The following is an 18,468-nucleotide window of genomic DNA, read 5'->3' on the forward strand; positions in this document are numbered from 1 at the left end:
GTCCACATGCCCAGCAGCTGAAGCATCACCAGCACACACACAGTCCACATGCCCAGCAGCTGAAGCATCACCAGCACACACGCAGTCCACATGCCCAGCAGCTGAATGTTCAGAAGCACACATGCCATCCACATGCCCAGCAGCTGAAGCATCACCAGCACACACGCAGGCCACATGCTCAGCAGCTGAAGCATCACCAGCACACATGCAGTCCACATGCCCAGCAGCTGAAGCATCACCAGCACACACGCAGTCCACATGTCCAGCAGCTGAAGCATCACCAGCACACACGCAGTCCACATGCCCAGCAGCTGAAGCTTCAGAAGCACACGTGCAGTCCACATGCCCAGCAGCTGAAGCATCACCAGCACACACGCAGTCCACATGCCCAGCAGCTGAAGCATCACCAGCACACACGCAGTCCACATGCCCAGCAGCTGAAGCATCACCAGCACACACGCAGGCCACATGCCCAGCAGCTGAAGCATCACCAGCACACACGCAGTCCACATGCCCAGCAGCTGAAGCATCACCAGCACACGTGCAGTCCACATGCCCAGCAGCTGAAGCATCACCAGCACACGTGCAGTCCACATGCCCAGCAGCTGAAGCATCACCAGCACACGTACAGTCCACATGCCCAGCAGCTGAAGCATCACCAGCACACACGCAGTCCACATGCCCAGCAGCTGAAGCATCACCAGCACACACGCAGTCCACATGCCCAGCAGCTGAAGCTTCAGAAGCACACGTGCAGTCCACATGCCCAGCAGCTGAAGCATCACCAGCACACACGCAGTCCACATGCCCAGCAGCTGAAGCATCACCAGCACACGTGCAGTCCACATGCCCAGCAGCTGAAGCATCACCAGCACACACGCAGTCCACATGCCCAGCAGCTGAAGCATCACCAGCACACATGCAGTCCACATGCCCAGCAGCTGAAGCATCACCAGCACACGTGCAGTCCACATGCCCAGCAGCTGAAGCATCACCAGCACACACGCAGTCCACATGCCCAGCAGCTGAAGCTTCAGAAGCACACGTGCAGTCCACATGCCCAGCAGCTGAAGCATCACCAGCACACACGCAGTCCACATGCCCAGCAGCTGAAGCATCACCAGGACACACGCAGTCCACATGCCCAGCAGCTGAAGCATCACCAGCACACACGCAGTCCACATGCCCAGCAGCTGAAGCATCACCAGCACACACGCAGTCCACATGCCCAGCAGCTGAAGCATCACCAGCACACACGCAGTCCACATGCCCAGCAGCTGAAGCATCACCAGCACACACGCAGTCCACATGCCCAGCAGCTGAAGCTTCAGAAGCACACGTGCAGTCCACATGCCCAGCAGCTGAAGCATCACCAGCACACATGCAGTCCACATGCCCAGCAGCTGAAGCATCACCAGCACACACGCAGTCCACATGCCCAGCAGCTGAAGCATCACCAGCACACACGCAGTCCACATGCCCAGAAGCTGAAGCATCACCAGCACACGTGCAGTCCACATGCCCAGCAGCTGAAGCATCACCAGCACACGTACAGTCCACATGCCCAGCAGCTGAAGCATCACCAGCACACACGCAGTCCACATGCCCAGCAGCTGAAGCATCACCAGCACACACGCAGTCCACATGCCCAGCAGCTGAAGCATCACCAGCACACACGCAGTCCACATGCCCAGCAGCTGAAGCATCACCAGCACACGTGCAGTCCACATGCCCAGCAGCTGAAGCATCACCAGCACACGTGCAGTCCACATGCCCAGCAGCTGAAGCTTCAGAAGCACACGTGCAGTCCACATGCCCAGCAGCTGAAGCATCACCCGCACACACGCAGTCCACATGCCCAGCAGCTGAAGCATCACCAGCACACGTGCAGTCCACATGCCCAGCAGCTGAAGCATCACCAGCACACACGCAGTCCACATGCCCAGCAGCTGAAGCATCACCAGCACACGTGCAGTCCACATGCCCAGCAGCTGAAGCATCACCAGCACACGTGCAGTCCACATGCCCAGCAGCTGAAGCATCACCAGCACACACGCAGTCCACATGCCCAGCAGCTGAAGCATCACCAGCACACACGCAGTCCACATGCCCAGAAGCTGAAGCATCACCAGCACACGTGCAGTCCACATGCCCAGCAGCTGAAGCATCACCAGCACACGTACAGTCCACATGCCCAGCAGCTGAAGCATCACCAGCACACGTACAGTCCACATGCCCAGCAGCTGAAGCATCACCAGCACACACGCAGTCCACATGCCCAGCAGCTGAAGCATCACCAGCACACACGCAGTCCACATGCCCAGCAGCTGAAGCATCACCAGCACACGTGCAGTCCACATGCCCAGCAGCTGAAGCATCACCAGCACACGTGCAGTCCACATGCCCAGCAGCTGAAGCTTCAGAAGCACACGTGCAGTCCACATGCCCAGCAGCTGAAGCATCACCCGCACACACGCAGTCCACATGCCCAGCAGCTGAAGCATCACCAGCACACGTGCAGTCCACATGCCCAGCAGCTGAAGCATCACCAGCACACACGCAGTCCACATGCCCAGCAGCTGAAGCATCACCAGCACACGTGCAGTCCACATGCCCAGCAGCTGAAGCATCACCAGCACACGTGCAGTCCACATGCCCAGCAGCTGAAGCATCACCAGCACACGTGCAGTCCACATGCCCAGCAGCTGAAGCATCACCAGCACACGTGCAGTCCACATGCCCAGCAGCTGAAGCATCACCAGCACACACGCAGTCCACATGCCCAGCAGCTGAAGCATCACCAGCACACACGCAGTCCACATGCCCAGCAGCTGAAGCATCACCAGCACACACGCAGTCCACATGCCCAGCAGCTGAAGCATCACCAGCACACACGCAGTCCCCATGCCCAGCAGCTGAAGCTTCAGAAGCAGAGTGGGCCTTTCCAACTCTCCACACCAGTGAATATCCCCCCCAACACAATGTACCCCTCCTCACAGTTGCAGTCTCATGGGGAAGTTGGTGGGGCTGAGAAGCAGTCCCATACGCTGAACCGTGTGCCTTTCTCCCCGTCTTTAAATGCTCACTAGAGACAAAAAATGACTAGTTTCTCACTCATGCCCATGGCATGTGCACTGGCACCTGGAGCAGAGGCTACCATCTTCTCGTGCCCAAAGGTACATTCCTGACACAAAGGGAAAAGCTGGGCATACTCCCAGATGAGGCAGAGGTGGCATGTGCTTTTGCCCCTTCTCCAGTTATCACACACAAACCAGGCAGTCATCATCTAGGCCATACAAGGGGTCCCTGTGGCGAAGACACATCTCGCACTTATAAAGGCATCATCATTCAACCCACGTGCCTCCCATCAAACCAGAGTCAACATTGGCTGCCATATCCAAATCAACCCACTGGGGTAATGTATACACCTATCATGTTGTTTCATTTCTCTCCTGGTGCACGGTGTGATGTAGCGCATTTCAGAAACAACAGCGTTAAGATGGAGTTTTAGAATCAACCCTGGGGGTGGAGTCTGAGAGGCCAACCTATTGTGGTGAACAGGAAAGACACTTATGTCTAGCCAAACCCAATCAAGATACAGCAGCAGATCAATAGAGCAGTAAAGATTACACTCTGCAGGGAATGCGCGCGGTCTAGGGCTACAATGAGACACACACATAGCACTTCAATAATTCAAATTAGACAGAAGATGTGCTCAAATATACAATTATTTATAAGGCCTTTCAATACATTCTAAGCAATGGCAACCCCAGTTAAATATTATCACACAACTAACATACATCTATATATATATATATATATATATGCACATTCACTATTGGGGCTTCTGCTAACAGAACACCAGCACTTTACCTTAGGAAACAGTTATGCAATAGTTAGCAAAGTTAAGGGCAACATTTTAAATAACAGTGTATGATAAAGCAATCTAGAACCAGTTATAGACAGGTACGTACATTAGGAAAAACACTCACAAATAAAACCTAGACAAGGTCCCTAGGTCTTAATAAGTCCAACCCTACTAATAATTGGGGCCTAGTGCAGAAAAGTCACTATTTCCACAATAAGTACTTTGCAGGAGGGTTCACTATGTGATTCCCAGACAAGAGATGCCAAAACCAACTGTTGTGAAATCTTGCAGACTTTGAATACAAAGTTAAGTAACATTCTTACAAGTTTCCCTCCCAATCCCGCCACTGTATGGGAAGCCCAGGGGGATTTTAGACCAGACCACCACGGGTCTTAGTCGGGCAAGGTAGACATAGGGTTAGGATTTACACCCATAGAACCCTGTAGTGGCAGAGGTGTATGAATAGCTATGCAAACTCATCTCCCTTACTCTGATTTCTTCAGCAACCACTTCAGGTGTTCCTGAATCGGCTGGGCCCACTTACTTCGATACTGTGTCCGGTTGAGGAAAGTTTGGATAATTTGCAGTTCCGGACTCTTATAAGACGATGCTGGAGACTGGACAATGGAATACCCTTATCATGACAGGACGAAGGTCTACATGGAACAGGAGACCTGCAGGAGATCTGCAGGACAGGATGAAGACGGGTTTCAGCAGAAGTCACCACGGTCAGGCGGTGACAGGTGATCCTCGTGGTACGAACACTGGAGCAGGCCCTACATGGCTTCTTTTTGGTCAGGAAGGCTGAAACTACAGGAGCAGGCATCTTGTTACGCAAGTTGAAGAGCCACAAAGTTTCATGGATGAATACGGGATGGCGAGAGGTGATATGATGTGATATGATAATTCATTTATATCACGATCGTACACAAGTGTTTCAGAGCGCAACAAGGCAAGGGAGGGGAACAGGGCAGAACTAAACAGTCTTACTAGGCCCAGTGACATTGAGAACACGCAAGTGCATGGGAAAGGAAAGGGGAAAAGTGCATGGAAGGGGGAGAGTGGAAAGTGCAGAGCAGAGAAGAACATATAAATAATAATAAATAAAAATAGATAATAGAGGCAATAAACAATGGTAGTGCAGTCAGAAAGTGCTGTGTTTAAGTTAGCAGACTGGGTAAGTCTGATAAGTGCAGATAAAAAGAAGAAAATGGGGGTGTGGGGAACTGTATGGGTACAGATACAGTCCCCAGTGCAAGGGGTGGCCAGGAGGCAGTGCAGGAGAGTGGCAGGGTGAGCAGGTACCTGGGCCCAGGGGACAGAGGGTGGCCAGGTGCACGGTGCCAATAGAGCAGTTCAGCAGGGGAGAGGGAGAGCGAAAGCGGAAGCAAAGAGGAAGGTCTTGAGGAGCTTCCGGAACCAGAGATGGTTCTCCTCAAGTTTTAGAGTGGCAGGGAGGCTGTTCCAGAGGGAGGCCCCAGCCGAAGACAGAGATCTACACCCAGCTTGTTGTTTTGAAAAACAACTGACCCTGAGGGAGTTACAGCGAGGTAGCCCCAGGGAGAGCTGCTCAACCACCTGGTTATCCAGGTACTATTCCCAAAGGCTCAACAGGGACGGATTCTCAAGCAGAGGTCTGGACATTTTATCCTCACCAGTCTAGGGGTCAAACCACCAAAGCGGCCTCGGTCTGGTGATCAGGGGATTGGCTCAGGGCTTCAACCAGGAATTGACTGGAGGCAATGATGGTCAGCTGCAATGGACGTCCTCAGATCGTCAGCAGGCTTCACTTCTTCGTAGCAGACTTGGCTTCAATAATGATCTTTGAAATGGCTGTAGGAGTGCTCCTTTTTCCCAAGGATTGGACTAGAGTTGTCCCCAAGTCCATCAATGGTAAAGACCTGCACCATTCAAACGGGCAGAGGCTGTCCGATCATGAACAGACTCTGGCCAACACATCTGCCCAGCAACAGACACACTGTTACTCGGATGTGAACTGGGACCAGACAGATCTAGCCCCTACATCTGGCCTAACACACAGACCACCACTTTGCCCAGGAAAGCAGAATTTTTGCCCAGTAAAGGGATGCCCATCTATGGCAATCCTGAACCTGAGAGGGCAGAAAGAAGGCCAGAGCACAAAATAGCCAAAGGACAGGTGAAAATCTTGTGGAGGTTTCATTGTAGAATATATTGTACTCTTAAGTTGCATTATCCGGTAAAATGCTAAAGTGCACAAGGAAAAAGGAAAAAGCACTGTAGAAAAAGATCTGCTGCCACTAGCCCATCCTGGATACATTGTAATAGTAACCGCAAAGTTACAAAAGAAATAGTTATAAGGATTCAAAGCATCCTAACACACTTCTTTTTAAGGTGATGTGTTCAGCTTTAAAACGACAAGAATTCCCCTAAGGGAGGCAGGGTCTCCCAGTACCGATCGTCTCAAGGATTGATCAGTTTCCCCATAAAAGTGAGCAAGAAACAAGGGCAGTAAAGCTGAGGGCTCAGGTCAGGAAGCAGTCAATAGCAAAAAATAGGCTGCCTCTTATAAGTGTATTGGAGGAAAGTCTTTCCTATCCGGCATCCTGACGCTGTGGCTCTTCTTCACTCACCAGCCGCCATCTTACCTTAAAGTAAGCGCAATGCTTATTTCCAGCCATGCCTTGCATAGAGAGCCTGGGCCACCGAGGCTGCGGTCACCATCCATTCAATCCCATGTAAGCAGATCCCACAGGAATACACAAAAAGTCAGAGAACACAGATGCCAGCCCTGAGAGCAGAACACCTATTCAGGCTCTTAAGAGATTGCTAAAACGTCACCCCTGTCAGATCTCCCCCAAAATGTCAAACCTTCATTTCACCTCCCCTTTGCTGTGACACAGAAGCAGCAGGCCCTATGCTCTCAACTCTCCAGTTTAAAGCCTTTGCAAGAGTCCTTTTACTGTTGGCTGTGTCACAGACTGGCTCACTGCACAACCAGCCGTCAATTTAGCCTGTGGCTGGGCAATGCCCAGTGCCCGATTCCCACTCTGGAGTGGCCTCCACATTCCACCCTTCAGCCCTTGTGTCTCTCATGCTCGTAGGTGAGCAGATTTCTGCTTCCTGCAGGAAGCACCGTAAAGGGGCCAATGACCCAGGCTGTAGCTGAAGAGAAGGAATGAAAGATCTCTGTGCACAATGGCGGAAAGGGGTGTCGGCATGGAAGCCAGGATGCCTCTGCTGGTGGGGCAGCACAGGGTGGATGAGTGAAGTGGGCTCGATGGGTGGAAGTAGCGGTGGGCACTGCGGGTTTGGGGTTTTCCATCGACACAGGGCTACTGAGAAGAAGGCGTGAGAGAGTTCACCTTTAATGGCTGCTACAGAGTGACCGGGAACAAAAGCAATGCGAAGAAGAAACCAGAGCAGTTGCCATTACTAAATGCACAGGAAATAAATTGCAGGTGGAATTCTCCCCCAGCAGCAATCCCACAATCCTCTCACTAGGGGTGCCTCAGAAGAAGATCCTCCCACTTCTGCCAACACAGACCTCTTCAAACCGTTGAACACTATCACAGGGAAGCGTCTAGAATGGTTATTGTGCATGGATGATTCTATATATTTCAGCATTTCCAGCCCTCCCTGCCCCCCTAGCCAAAGGTATCCCCTTGGTTTAGGTTCCAGAGACTGCCAGGGATATCCAGCGTAGTAACCATTAGTGGGGCTGCCTGCAGTAAGTGCAAATCTTGCCCCTTCAGTCAGACATTTGTGAGATGTTCATCCTGATTCCCTCTATACGGATGCTGAGTGTGGTTCTTCAGCTGTTCTCTGGTTGCCATGTGGATGCTAAATGGTGTCTTATGTCCTCTCCGTACCGCTGAGTGCCCCACGTGTCAGTCTTGATTTGAGCCACTACCTTGCTTCCTTCATTTCATAGCTTCATGCATTGTTGTCTTTCGGTCCATCCCTCCGTTTTCTCCTCCCCTGTGCCTCGTTCTTCGCTCCCTTCCACTCTCCTGTCTGTCCCTCGCCTGCACCTGGTCAGTTGGACTGCAGCCTCTCCTTATCTTGTTGTCATTGCAGCCGCAGCAGCCCTTTGTCCATATCTGGGACTCCGGCACCCTACTGACACTGCAGCAAATCGGCCTTGGACACTTCGAGCGAGGCGTTGGGTCGCTGGCCTTCTCCTGGGCGGTAAGTTCTTCTTGATGCGATAGGGAGATGGTGGTGACGTAGGCAGTCTGGACAGACTTCTGACTCCGTTGTCTGTTTTCCCTGTCAGGACCACGGTGCATACTTGTGTGTGGTTGACGACTCCAACGAGCACATGCTCAGTGTCTGGGATTGCGCCCGGGGGACCAAGCAGGCCGAGATCAAGGTGAGTTTCGCAGAGTCCTTTTGAGCACCAAGCATGTCAAGACGAGCTCCCCACGGTCATACCATATATTGAGTATCCCAGAATCACCTGAAGAATCATGATATGCTTCCCAGAATACCCTCACGTATCAAGCAGGCGTTTCAGAATCTCTTAGTGGTGCACCAAAAATGGTCATCAAAGTTCCCGGCCTTATGTTGAGCATTCCAGAATCCTTTGTGGCACAGGCAGACCGCATTCAAGGTACGCTTCCCAGAATACCCTCGCCTATCAAAAAGGCATTTCAGAATCTCTTGGTGGTGCTCCAAAAATGGTCATCTAAGATCCCGACCATATGCTGAGCATCCCAGAATCCTTTGTGGCACAGGCAGACTGCGTTCAAGGTACGCTTCCCAGAATGTCCTTGCGTATCAAGCAGGCGTTTCAGAATCTCTTAGTGGTGCACGAAAAATGGTCATCTACGATCCCGGCCTTATGCTGAGCATCCCAGAATCCTTTGTGGCACGAGCAGACCGCGTTGAAGGTATGCTTCCCAGAATACTCCACAGTATAAAGCGTTCTGAGATGACTGTGACTTGAGGTCCAGGTCACAGGGAAACTGTTGATAATCCCCTGGAGCACCAAGCAGCCTAAAATGAAGGCGAGCCTCTCAGAAGTCATTGGCCCAGCATGCAGGGAGCCTTTCCAGGTCCTTTGCTTAGAGTGACCGTCACACAATCCCATGCAGTTCTATAAAGAGTTATAGTGCTAATTAGCGCGCGTGATATTCCTGCAGCGGGTGCCATGCTGCTGGTCAGCACAGCTGGAGAATCGCTCCCTGTTCTATGCAGCCAGCTGAACATGTGGATGCAATTGGTGGTTTTCATTGCTGGGGCCAATTTCAGAAATAGCCGAGTATCTATAACCCGTTGCGTTTTGTTCTACAAAGTAGTCATAAAAATTGAAAGTAGATTTCAGACTCATGAAATTGTTTTAACTGCATAACATACTGGAGATTTGATTGTGTTTCAAATAAATGCTAAATTGGTATTCTGATGTGTACTGGACACAAGCACACCTATAAAGATATGACAGTTTAGAGGCAATTTGCAAGTATTGTCTATTTTAATAATTGCAAATCTCCCTGCTTTGCATCGTTTGGCTGCCACGTAGAAGCAATTGTTGGTTTTTGGCAAAAGAGTTTTCCACGCTTTGGTGTGACACAAAGGAAACGGAAAATGGGATGCGGGGTGTGGAAGTAGTGCTTGTAGTTCAGTAGTTTCGAATCGTAAACTACCTCTGTATCCATCAGCCAGGTCTAAGGAGGTGTGGAATGACAGCTTAGATGTTGTGAAACTGTGGAAAACCTTTTCAGGATTGCGCAAAAGGAAATCTGCAGACACTCCCGTGAAAAAAGAATCTTAAACAGTTAAACAAGCAACATCGAGTTGCAGTTGCTGTGCTTATTTATTTGAAACATTCTCCTATGTCTCTCTTGCATCTGCCCCTCTTTTGTGTGCGTTGATGCCACAGGCGGCTGCTGCCAGCCCGCCCCCTCGCACCCCTATCTCATCAGCAGTGGAAGAGGCACGTTTTGGTGCCAGAGAGGGCGAACTGCAAATAGTGCCCCAGTGAGTACCTTTTGACTACTAGTGGATGGCAGGTGTGCTCTGGGACCTTGGGGTCGGAAAATGGCCGCGCCATTGCCTCCTAGCTCCCCTGCTGTATCACTATGCCAGGGCAACCACTTCCAAAACACATCCCTGTTTAAACTCCTTTTGTCTCGGTGCCAGAATCTCTTCCCCTCCGCCACCCGGCCTGACCCTCAGAGAGCAGCACACAGACCTGGCAAATTCAGGCAAGTCAATGGTAGCAAGTGCAGGGCATTTAGCTGCTTTAGGCGATAGGAGAGTCTCCAATAGTTGCATAGGTGGTTTGGGGTGTATCGATTTGCTGTCAAGATCCTCGTTGAAGGTGTCAACTGCACAGCCAAGCCAACAATTCCAATTATAATAATTAAGCACCTCTGCCTGTGCCAGCAGTGTTTAGCCTGTGTTCATCCCTGCTCCTGCTGCCCCACCATCTTGGCTGCAGCCATCCCTGTTTCCTTACCATGACATGTAAGCTACTCAAAATCTCTGAAAATAAGACCACTTCATATACAGACCCGACGCAGAGTAGGTTAAGATCAAGTCATCAAGCAGGCACAGATCAAAATAAACAGGCTAGGGTCAGGCTACTGATGCATAACCGATTATGGCAGTGTTGTAATGTATCTTGTTACTTGTGGAGTGTGAGGTAGGGAATAATCCATAATCAGGGGTCAGGTCCTAAAAAGAAAAGTGGGGGGACTCATTAACATACGCAAACGTATCTGACATCACCACAAATTAACGTATCAAGATGAAATATGCACATTTCATTCAATTGGCAATGCATAGGACAAATGGCATTTGCCTTTCATAAAATCAACAGACACAGGAAACCAAGAGAAGATATTTTCTTCCCATAGTGCCTCATCACGGGTTGGCCGGTAGCTCTTAAATGTTACCGCCCCATTTAAGGGTCCGCCCAATCTTGAGTCTGGCGTGTTTACCCTCAGCTCAGAGCTGGGGGTAATCATGCCAGAAAAATACCTATTTGCGGCACAATTACTGCTGGGGGTATCACTGCGTGGTAATTGCACCAAAAATTCCCCATTCGGTCGGGGACTAACAGTTAGCACCCAACCGGTGATCTGGCGGTAATACCACCGGACGTGTGGGCGTTAACACTAATAAAGTTGGCCAGTATCCCAGCCAGGATACCGCCAAACTCGTGATCAGGCCCATAGTGCTTTGAAAACGTTAAAAGGTGTGCATGGTTTAAATTGCAAGAATCAATAACAATGTTTTCCCTGGGACTTGAAGTCCCGAAATGTCAGCTTTAGTTGTTTGCTAATTTTCATCAGCTTATCTGGTGCAGTGCCCGGCCCGGTTACGGTTTGAGCCCTAAATACATTGTAAATTCACAAGTTTACGGGACATTTTAGCTCATTTACACACAGCCTCTAAAATCCCCAGTGGGACGGCGTCCACTCTCTGAGAAAAGGGGGTGGACTCCATCCAGCCGCGTGTACCCTCGACTTGAGCCTCATCTGATATGTTGATTCTAGTTCTAAGCTCAGCAGTTGGAGGTGATCATTGTGGGAAGGAGCTGTGCTGGGGGTCTGTTACTCCTTAATAGTTACAAAAGCCAGGATGGGGTAAAGGTGAGATTTTCAAAATTGCACAAGGCATCATGCAAGCTGAGGTCAAGGAGAGATTTCCAGAGTTCGCTGAGATTAAGCTCAGGTGCCCAGAGTCTCCTTCTATTGTGCCACACAGTATGACGTCAGGTGAGCGTCCTAGAATCTCCCAGGCCACCAATCACTATATGACTCATCTCAGACATGTTGCATGAGCCGAGCAGCTGTAAAGCATTTGGGCTAGGCCCAGGGAGGGGATCATTTGTAAGATGGCCTATCAGAACAGATATTTCTGGGCTGGTCTGTTGACCACCATTAATGAATTTGTGTCTTCAGGAATGGCTCATGGTCAGTTGAGACAGTATCGAAGAGCCCCAGTCAGTGTTTAACTCTTTCAGCTGTGTAGGTACCCATGTATGTATGTTACATTTTGAACCCAGTCCACCCAGACACTGAAGAGATAATGATTTACTCTGTCAATATATCAGACAGATAGTAACCATACAGACCTGATCTGTGGTAGTTGAGTCTAGGTAAGTGCAGCTAGGAGATATTTCTGGGCGACCAGGAGTGTTGACATTCCCTCTGTTTCGCTTTTTCAAGCCTTTACTTCTGGGCTGTGGTTATTGCACAGCATCTGCCCTGGATTCTAACTAGACACCACACACAAACCTTGTTCCATTTAAAAGAGTTATATGACTTGATGGGAGGTCTCTCGCCTCCTCCAAGTGCAATCCATGATAAGGTACAACCATACAAATGTACATATTGTAGTACTTCAGTAGCCAGGCTGCTAAGTTGTAGCTGCAAAGGTTGTAGTGTTGGATTTGACCTTACATCTACATTAAATGTGATCTGTAATCCGATGTAGGAAGCTGTGGAGATGAAGCATTGCATGGAATCAGGCAATCAAGATCATTGTTGAATGGAATGGTTTGAAGCTCTGCATCACGATGCTGTCTAGTTGGGGGTATTGGGAACGTTTTTCTCCATATTGTATGGACCCCACACTTTTTGCTTTTGTTTTTACACCATGTCCTGACCTTTTTGCAGTGCAGTGAAGCCTTCAGCTTCACTCCACTGGCCTTTTGCTCACTTGTAATGGGAAAACAGACTTGTCCTTCAGACTTTCAGTAGTGGGAAACTATGTTTCCCTTAGTCTTTTGACTTGTTATCTATTTTGGGTAACCTTTTGGTATTGCACACAGCATCTTCCAATGCAGTGCAATGGGGATACTTTTGTATCACCCTAGACTACACTCAGAGGATATTTTGGTTACTTTTAAATGTACCAAAAGACAAGCTGGTGGCAGCAGTTATTTTTTCACTATTTTTATTGTACTTTATTTTAGCTTTCTCGCGTTTACCGCGTTTGGCTACTAACTGTGGCTAGTGTCCCATCATGGCTGTACCGCCACAAGGTTTTTGCTTGTTCTTTTGTCCTTTTTGTTTGTTGGCCTTCTTCCTGCCAGGTCAGGAAATTCGTTTTGTGATCATGCATTTGTGGCTGTGCAGGGCATGAGATTTGGAAGTCAGGATGTGGGCTGGGACTCGCTGGTCCCAATACACAAACTGTTTTCACTATGTCTGGAGTGTATACATAAGTTTCACCAACAGTTGATCCCTGACTTATATGAGGGGCAGATCTTCCATTGGTTGGCTTGAGTTTCTGAGCTCACCTGAGGTTTTCCATAGAAAGAGGAGTCCTGCAGCCATTCCCCAGAGATCTGACAAGGAGCCAAGGATTCAGCATTGCCATTCTGAAAACCCACAGACCGCTCCTGAGAAGGCCTGGTGACCAACATTTGCTGCAGTCCCTGTTGAGCCCTGACTGGTTACTGATCTTATAAGACCTTCGTTGGCGATTCGACCCTTTGAACCGGTGGGATCAACCAATCCCGACATCTTCTCAGCGTCCTGCCATTTGAGTCTTCAGAAGCGTCCCTAAGCCATCCAGTGGACTGGCCAACTCCAATTTGGGCTAATGCAGTAGAAGCATCATCATTACACATTTTGGCTCAGAACTTTGGGGGTCTTCAGTTTGTCCAGCAAGTAGCCCTCCTGCGACGTTTCAGCATTCTACCATCCAAGGGTCCTGAGACAGAAGGCTTTCTTCTACCACGACATCTGTGACGCCTGCTGTCGCCGTGCATTGGTGGCCTTCCCTGAAGCTGGCTTTCCCGCATCTAGTCAAGGATTCAGAAGAGTCCTGCACCAGTGCCTGCTGCATTGTTTCACAAGAAGAGTTTGCACACAGCTCTTGGCCATGACCAGAACTCTTCTTGCACCCGCAGCTCCTGGACTTCTTCGACTGAAACCAACTTCGGGAAAACCTACCTCAGACGACCCTCCAATGGCCTGCTAAGTCTGAGGAAAAATCGGAGTGCGGGGGTAAGTTAGAACAGTACTTACTTGCACTCCTATGACCACCCTTTAAAAGTTTGTAAACTTTGAGGGGCGTTGCCAGCGGACGAGAGATGTGAATGTAGACCTCTGGAGCTCCCTCAGTCGCGTAATTATCCGGCTGAAATCCTGCTAACTGAGCCCCAACCTCGGTGTACTGCATATTCCTGTGAACCGGAGTAGACAACAAGATGGCCACCGCCCGCATCGCCTAACGGTTAGCCGGCTGTGTGACATTCAGGAGCCTGCTGTGCCCAGACCCGCAGGCCAAACACTGTGAGCGGGACCCATCCAGCAGGGTGAGAGGGGGGCCTCCCCCGGCCTCCATGGGAAATGAGTAGTAAGAGTGGCAGCATTCTGGAGGTGGAGGCAAGGATGCAGTATAGGCGGCTCCAGCCGCACAGTCTTGCCGAACGGTGTCAGAGGTGTTCTTTTTGAGACAGGACTTACAGAAACTCTCCATGAGGATTGGGGAGGCGGAACAACATCTCTCAGACACTGAGGACTCCCTGAGGTGCATGGAAAAACAAATGGCTGCGGTCTCCCAGGGGGTCACCTAGCTGTAGAGAAGGGCAGAAGACAGCAAGGGAAGATCCAGACGCAACAACCTGCAGATCCTCGGGATGCCCGAAAGGGAAGAAGTCCAGATCATGGAACTCTTCCTGGAACAATGGCTGGTGGACCTCTTTGCACCAAAGATATTGTCGAACTTCTTCTCTGTTGAATGGGCGCACTGAATCCCAGTGGGATACCCTGTCCCAGGGCCCCCCAGCTTACCATTGTAGCCCGGCTTCTAAACTGCAGGGACAGGGACGCTGTGTTGCAGATGGCGAGGGTAACCGGCCCGATAACATACAATGGCAACAGAATTGGATTCTTCCCGAACTACACAAGTGATGTCCAGAGGGCCCGACGATCGTTCGACCCGATAAAACGAAAGGCGACCACAGGGTTCAAATATGCCCTTTTCTTCCTGGCGCAACTGAAGGTGTATCACGAGGAGACGGTTTACATGTTCAATAATCCTATGGAAGCATGGAATTGGATGGCATCCCAGATCCCTCCCAGCTCCGGCCCCAGACCTCTGAAGAGAAGACCCGAAACAGAAACAGTGGGGAATGCGTCTCCGCTGCTGTTCGATTTGCAGCTGATGGAACATCCTAACGCAGGGATGGGCGAGATTGCCTCTCGGGCCCCGGTTGATCTCAAAACTTAAAACTGGAACGAGCTTGGTTGGTCCAAACGGGGACCAAAATGCAGGGTTGTAGCTCAATGCGGGCGGTGGGCAGAGGAAAGGGGGGCATGCACAGACTGCTTGGATGAGGACCACGCACGTAGTTGGTTATGTTTTCTTGTGTCTGTTTGATGCAGTATTGGGACGACAGGTGCTTCTGGTTGGGGGGAAGTATGGGGAGCAACGAGTTGGGTTGTTCAGAGGGTTATGGTTAAGGGAATACGCAGGGTATGAGAAGGGCTCACAAGGATGGGAAGAGGGAAAGTGGGAGAGGGAGTGTGGTTGGGGGTGGGACAGATCGGGGCAAGTCACTGGAGATATGGCAAGATTTCTCTGGGATGATGGCTCATAGTGGAAAGGTTTAGCTGATGAACTGGAATGTCAATGGGTTGTGTTCAAGCGTAAAGCGCAGACTGGTGCTGCAATATCTGAACAGGCAATCCCCCAACATAGTGTTCCCCACATCGGCTCACCTGGCGGGAACGGAGTGTACATTTGTTCTTAGATCCAATTACAGGGTGGCATTCCATGCAGGCTCCTCAAGGGATTCCTGAGGGGTTCTCATTTTCCTTTATAGGAGGATTCCATTCCAGCTTGATAGGGTGAAGACCGACCGAGGGGGCGCTATGTGATGTAATGGGGGAGTTGTGGGGTGCCACATGGGGCATGGTGGCAGTATACGCACCCTTACCGCTCATGGCCAACCTTCTTTTGGAGCTGCAGGGTCTTACCCTCAAGGAACAGGCAAACATGTGGGGGGCTTCAATGAGGTGATGGACCGAGGTCTAGACAGAACACACGTGGGCACTAGGAATCTGACACTCTGTACTAAAGTGTGTTCCTTTGCCACGGCCCTAGGTTGGGTGGATCTATGGAGATGGCTAGATGCCACAGAGAAGGGGTTCTCTTTCTTCTCAGGGGTCCATGCCTCCATGTCAAGAATCAACCATTTTTTGTATCCCATCTGACACATCTCATAGGTTGTTGTCTGCTAGATTCCTGGCCAGGGGGATATCTGATAATTTCCGACTAGTCATTGAAATCAAGAGTGGGCCGTCCAGGCCCACCGAGTGCTGGACATTGAACACCTACTACCTGGGGGACTTGGAATTTGTGGAAGAGCTGTCCACCAGGACAGAAGAATATTTCACTATTAATCCAGGGACGGTCCAGGGACGGTCGATAGCGCTGTTACTCTTTTGGAGGGCTACAAGGCGACACTGCAGGGAGAGGTGCTTTCACTGGTACCGGCTATGCAGAAGAAGCATGCAGAAGCTGCAAAGTTTCACTTTTCGCCTGGTCTGAGCTCTCACGTATTTTGCTTGTTCCAAGCTTACACCCTTTTCACCAAATCCAGGGTCTGCACATTTGATTTCATTATACTCCCACCGTTCACCAGGTCTGAGTACGCGCATCTTTACCAGGTCAGAACTCTCTCACTTTTCACCAAGTCAGGGCTGTCACTCTTTTCACAAGGTCTGACCTCTTATGCTGCTCACAAGGTGCGAGTTCTTTTTTTAAGGAAATGATTAAACCTTGTGTGGAGGATATGTTGCTGCACATTGTGCTGCCAGCAGTGCAGTTTTTGCCAGACAGTAAGGGTGGGTGCTTCTCAGACAGACATTGCTCCAGAGAACATTTCCCTTTATTTCCTTGGGAAGGTGCCTAGCAGGGTTTCCAGGGAAACATATAAATATTGTGGCCAGGTGAAGTCACCCTGCATTGCATAGCCTTCTGTTTGCCACCAGCGACAGCCTTTTACACTGTTATGGAGATTTGTCTTGGACCTTTTTCTAGTACCCTGGTATTTTAACCTACTTGGTTTACAGGCTGTTTTCATTGGGATCTGACACTCCCAAGTGGTAGAAAGGCCCCAGCAGGTAAGCCAGCCTCCATGTGGTATGAACTGATGATTTAAAGGCATTTTAAATACCTTTGATCATCGCACAATAAGGAAAGGTCCACAGAATATATCTGCAAGCATATATTTGTCATAGTAAAGTTGTGCATAGGAAATAACTAGAAAATGTACAGATGAGAATGCAGTATGTCCGCCACAAACTTTAATGCGGCACTACCCCTCCACCCCCCAAAAATAAGGAACCACATTCCCTCTGATCACAAACCTGCACTTCTACACAGCTACCAAATCTAGCCTATAGGGGAGGGAAGTTCGGGGACCACCTCCCAAGACCTAGTCAAGAGGGACAGGATCATCTGCTGAAGGCGCGGCCCTACTCTTCTGGCAATAGATTCTCGATACTCCGGACTGGGACAAGGAACAGACCCGGTCACCCAAAAGTGGCCCACCCCTCGCTTCAAAAGTGACCCACCCCTTGCCTAACGACCCTTGACATCTGATGACATCACCGGAAGTGATGTAATTTGACTCCACCCCAAAGTGACATCCCGGGAAGCGACGAAGCACGACCTTTCACCCCTTGAAAAAACAGGACGTGTCATCTAATAGCATTGTTCCTAAGTCCTGTCCCCATTCCTTCCACCATACATATGGGTGCGCATTCCATGGGGATGGGTCTGGAGGCATCTGCCCTCAAATGTCCTTCAAACTTAAATGTAAGCATGCTGCAAGTACACCCGCTTGGGGCCAACAGCAGTTGATTTTTCTGCTGTGACGGGATCGGATGCCTGCGTAGCAGCAGTTCCTTTTATTTTCCCACGTGTCCTTTGGGTTTTCCAATCTGTTTGTTCTTTTTCTTTAGGCTGCCCATCAGTGTTTCCTCCATGATCTATGTTGTGGTAGACCAGCCTCTTTACTTGCAGATCATACAGCAGTTCTTGTGAGTACGTGTTCCCTACTCGCTCTCTTTGGAGTGCCTGGGACCAATTCACTGCGGGACGCCTATGTGTCCTGGTACCATCTTTCGCATCGGGCCCTCAAGAACATTCTCTGGAGGTGGGAAGCAGTGTTCACTGTGCCACCTCTGGATCACTTGAAGCGGTTACTCATATCCAAAGGGGGAAGGTAGGTAGGTCTCTTTTTTCTTTGGTACATCGGCGCTGCCACTGTTTTCAGGGAGGACCTGATTCTATGATGGATTCTAGCAGTCCATTTGTGGCTAAATGCGACACTACGGAAGTTGAACCCAAGGCTCATCCCAGCTCACACCGCTGGTGACACTAAGGGTGCAACATGGCCTTATAGAGGTAGAAACACCAGGGGCCCTTTGAGGACTTTGACGGGGTTGCTACGCAAGCTGGCACCTCAAATTCCAGATTCTGTTACTGCAGCAACACACCGTGAGTGCCTTGCGCATTGTACCCATGTTAACTCTTATGAGCTCTCTGTAGTCGTTACTAGGTCAAGGCCTGAGGTTCGGCACAAGCCTGAGACTCAGGGCATTTGGAAGACAGAGAAATCGCCTCACGCTCCAGGTGCATCACAG

The 18,468-nt window shown here is 50.2% G+C and overlaps 1 protein-coding gene across 4 annotated transcripts in view; it reads left to right on the forward strand.

Moving 5' to 3' along the window:
• The window catches only part of EML3 (EMAP like 3), a 743,130-nt gene that overhangs the window by 416,588 nt on the left and 308,074 nt on the right, over positions 1-18,468 (forward strand). For all 4 annotated transcript variants that reach the window (XM_069645189.1, XM_069645191.1, XM_069645188.1 and 1 more), the window contains 2 exons: positions 7,928-8,038; positions 8,127-8,222. In XM_069645189.1, coding sequence (XP_069501290.1) covers positions 7,928-8,038; positions 8,127-8,222 — 207 coding nt within the window. The remainder of the gene's footprint in view (positions 1-7,927; positions 8,039-8,126; positions 8,223-18,468) is intronic.

Source organism: Ambystoma mexicanum, chromosome 2p (assembly GCF_040938575.1).
Source record: "Ambystoma mexicanum isolate Mex_15411 chromosome 2p, UKY_AmexF1_1, whole genome shotgun sequence".
In the NCBI taxonomy this organism is placed as follows: domain Eukaryota; kingdom Metazoa; phylum Chordata; class Amphibia; order Caudata; family Ambystomatidae; genus Ambystoma; species Ambystoma mexicanum.